General features: G+C 46.0%; 1 protein-coding gene across 1 annotated transcript; it reads left to right on the top strand.

Annotated features, from left to right (window-relative positions):
• The first annotated feature begins 1,544 nt into the window (after positions 1-1,544).
• On the top strand, positions 1,545-3,429 carry CENPVL3 (centromere protein V like 3). Its single transcript, XM_026449788.1, has one exon. It carries the CDS (start codon positions 1,545-1,547, stop codon positions 2,406-2,408), a length of 864 nt encoding a protein of 287 aa, XP_026305573.1. The 3' UTR covers positions 2,409-3,429.
• The last annotated feature ends 994 nt before the right edge of the window (positions 3,430-4,423 follow it).

Here is a 4,423-nt window from a genome sequence, read left to right on the forward strand (position 1 = left end):
TTAAAGGGTTAAAAATAGAACTACCATTTGACCCAGTAATCCCACTACTGAGTATCTACTCAAAGGAAAAGAAATCGTTAATCAAAAAGACACCTGCACTGGTATGTTTATTGCAGCACTATTCACAATAGTGAAGTCATAGACTTTGTGTCCATTAACAGATGATTGAACAAAGAAAAATATGTTATATGTACACCATGGAATACTACACAGCCATTAAAAGGAATGACATCATGTATTTTGCAGTAACATAGATGGAACTTGAGGCTATTATCCTAAATAAAATAACCCAAAAACAGAAAATCAAATTCTCATTCATAAGTGGGAGTTAAACAATGGGTACACATGCACACACAGAGGGAAATAATAGACATGGAGACTGCAAAAGCAGGGAGGGTGGGAGGGAAATGAGAGTTGAAAAAGTATCAGTTGACTACCGTGTTCACCATTTGGGAGATGGGTACACTAGAACCCCAAACCTCAGCATTACACAACATACCCATGTAACAAACCTGCCCATGTACCACCGAACTTATAAAAATAAGTAAATACATAATCTTGAGCTTCAAAAAAGAAATTATGTCTTTATTCTTAGGATGTGAGTGCTGAAATATTGAGGCAATATGGCATTAATGTATGTATCTTACTTTAAATGTTTTTGAAAAATGTATGCACAAATGCATGCATATAGATACGTGTAATTCCTATCGAATTACTGTTCTGCCTACAGTTGTCGCATATAGATACATACGACAAAATATTAAGAATCATTGAATCTAGGTCGTGGGTAGATGGATGCATCTCTGCTTAAAACCCATGTGTGTGGATGTTACTACTTAACTCACAAGAAGCAGCTTTCCTAAGACTGCTCACTGTTTTCCCAGGCACTTATTGCACCCCAGAAAAGAAGATCTGTGCTCATTTTGTGGGGTCTCTCCTCTGACCACGCCCAACGATCAACCAAATCAATCTCCAAAGAACAAAGTCTCCACTTCGTATTCATGCCTGCCAGAGCTGTTAATTTGCTCTTGGAACAGATGCAAAAATAAATGTACTATTTCTTCTTTTACTTCTTGTCCTTAGAAGATGGATTTAAATAAGTGAATTTCTTTCCCCTGTATTTTCTCTGGTTGGGTCCACTGACGTAACATACTATTGTGGGTCGTCATCTTTACTACACTTAACTTTCGTACAACTAGTTACACACCATACATTTTCACCCCCCAAGGTTTTATGTATGACTCTGCTTCTTCTATAGTAGGTGAATAATTCTTTTTTCTTAAGCTGACCTACCTGCTGCTGCATGCTAACTACAAGGTCTACGGTATTTTTAGTGGTTCAATATGTTAAGGTTAGGCTGATGATTTTAATCAACAATAGAAATTAACATTTAGGAGAAGGGGCAACTGATAGGCTCAGTCAGAATTTCAAGACAGCAAAGGCTGTTGTGATAGGGTCAAGGGAAGGGTCTCTTTACATCACATTCAACAAGTGGCCAATCCTGCTGGCGCAGACAAGGAGGCTGCTCAGCGACTGACGGGGAAATGGGGGTAGCGGGCTGGGCACGCGCTCGGGAGTCTGCGGGCGCCATGGGCAGAGTGAGGAACCGCGCCACTGCTCGGCGGCGGAGGCGAAAGCGGCCCGGGGATCCTCCCGCCGCCTGCGCGGCCATCGCTGTCATGGGCGCCAGCCGCGCGCAGTGCCCCCGGGTCCAAGTCGGGGTCGGGAGCCACGCGGCGGCCAAGAGGTGGCTGGGAAGGTTGCGGCGGAAGCGCCGGTGGCGGCGGGTCCGGGAGGCGGGCCCCAGAAACCCGCTGCCCTCCGCGCCACTCCCGGACCCGCCGGCGCCCGCCGAGTCCCCTGAGGAGCTGGACCTGGGCGCACAGCGGGAGCGCTGGGAGACGTTCAGGAAGCTGCGGGGCCTCAGCTGCGAGGGCGCCGCCAAGGTCCTGCTGGACACCTTCGAGTACCTGGGCCTCGTGCATCACACCGGGGGCTGCCACTGCGGCGCGGTCCGCTTTGCGGTCTGGGCCCCGGCAGATCTGCGCGTGGTGGATTGCAGCTGCAGGCTGTGCAGGAAGAAGCAGCACCGCCACTTCCTCGTCCCGGCCTCGCGCTTCACGCTGCTCCAGGGCGCGGACAGCATCGTCACCTATCGGTCCGACACGCACCCGGCGCTGCACAGCTTCTGCAGCAGGTGCGGAGTGCAGAGTTTCCACGCAGCTGTCTCCGATCCCCGCGTGTACGGCGTCGCCCCGCACTGCCTGGACGAGGGCACCGTGCGCAGCGTGGTCATCGAGGAGGTCGGCGGTGGCGACCCGGGAGAGGAGGCCGCCGAGGAGCCCAAGGCCACTCACAAGACGTCCTCCCAGTCAGCCCCTGCCTATCCCCGCGAACAGGAGCAGTGATTGGGGCCGCAAGCCCGCCCGAAACCCCCCCCGGGCGGCCCTGCGGGGAGCGTCCGAGTACCTGCGCAGATCACATGCTGTGAAAGAGGTGTTTCTGGCCTGGTCAAACCGTGGATTCCCTTCCAGTGTTTGCCAGTCCTCTCCACTATTTTCAGTGAACTCGCTTACGATCCAAATCTTGAACACACCTTTGTCTGTGTACGACGATAGTCTTGGAATCCCATAAGCAAGAATAGTGTCTCTGCTTTTTCAAACCACCCATTTTATCTCTCGTTTTTACTGTTCTACCTACAGTTGTCACAAATCACCTGCAGATGATTCCTGTGTACTATACGTTCCTGATGCTATTGTGAACAGGCTTGATGTTTTCAGTGCTTTGCGTCTGGTGTGTAGGACGGCAACATACAGTTTGTAAACGTGCTAGGATGTCTTCCATTCATTATCGTGTGTGTGCGACGTGTGCGTTTTAGAGGCATTAACGTTTGCACTACTTAGACAGTCCATTTATTTAGTGTTTTTTATATGATATGTTTTAAGATTCATTAGTATTACATACTTCATTGCTCTTATTAGACGAATGATGTTAGTGTTTTCCTCCGTTTTGTTTTAGAAACTGTCTCTGGGAAAGGAGATGGGAGACAGGAATGAGAAACGTCTGTGTGCTGTATGCCCTCTTTAATCTTTCTAAATACCTAACTTATACATGTGTAAGTATTCAGAAATCAGTAAATATTTAATAATAGAAAAGTATGTATTTCTATGCTGTATATTACAAAACCAGCTCTAATTTATATGTAGTTCTTGATATCTGAAATTTTTATCAAACAATCAGTGGTGGGTTCAATGATACATATCAATATTATCATTTTATGGCTTCATAGAATTAAAAAATATGGATCTTTCATAATCTATGTAATCAACCTCCTCTGATGAATGTTTAGCTTTTTTCCAACTTTCAGTGCAATAATGATATTTCAAAGGTGCAAACTTCCAATAAATGTCTGCATTGTTCTACGACTTGGGTAAAAGTGCCTGGATACTCTTTCCATATGTCTTTTATTTGCTGTCTGTCTCTCCTCTGTGCATGTTTAATTGGATGTTGAATTGTTTAACTTGACTTACCTTTTCAACAATGTGAAAAGAGATCAATTAAGTATGTGTTTCCATGTATATGAGAAATGACATGGCTGTGCCATCACACAGAGATGCTAACACCTTTCAATTCATACCTTTTCTTTTCCATCTTCCCTTACCCCTACCTTAAGGGAAGGATTTTGTGACCTGGTTTCTCTAACATGTTGCTCTACTCCCCAAGATTCCTCCTTTGTTCTTTGGAATAGCTTGCCCGGGTCCTTCTTCACCTAGGGATTGAGTTGAGGTAGGGAAGGAGAGAGGAAGGGAGAGCATGAACATGCATATATGCCTTAGGTGGTTCAGTCATATTGGTGGTCAGAAAATACCAAATTGCACTGAGTTACACCTGTATTACACTCCATTGCATAGAACGGATCCAGAGCGATGGGGGAAAAATGACTCAAGATGTCATGCTTCTACCATGTTGGTGTTTCTGTCCAAAGAAATGTGTATGCATAATTTCTTTTTCTGAGAGTGACTTTTAAAGTGTGTTTTGATTATTTTTGCTTCTCTAAGCCATGTGCAAATCATTCATCAGTTTGGTTGAAGACTCATGTTCAAGAGTGCCAGACCCCCTTTTTAACTTGGCATATAGTTTAAGCATGCTAGGCTGGTTTCTGTGTGTGAGAATCCAAGCAGAGGACTGCTGTGCTGGTGAGAAGGAATGGGAGCGGCGCTAAAACCTGAGGAAGAACAAGCTGTTGGGGAAGGGGATGACTGAGGAAGAACTGGAGAGAAAGAGAAGCAACGAGCAGCTTAGATCCAGCAAGGAATATAGGGGAAAGGAAGAGGTGTTTAAGGGAGTCTTTGGGGGATTTTACCAGAGGTTGCAGGAAGTCAGTGTTTTCCCCTGTATTTCCAAAGGGGACTTTAAAGTTAGT

The sequence above is a fragment of the Piliocolobus tephrosceles genome, chromosome 12 (assembly GCF_002776525.5).
Source record: "Piliocolobus tephrosceles isolate RC106 chromosome 12, ASM277652v3, whole genome shotgun sequence".
Lineage (NCBI taxonomy): Eukaryota > Metazoa > Chordata > Mammalia > Primates > Cercopithecidae > Piliocolobus > Piliocolobus tephrosceles.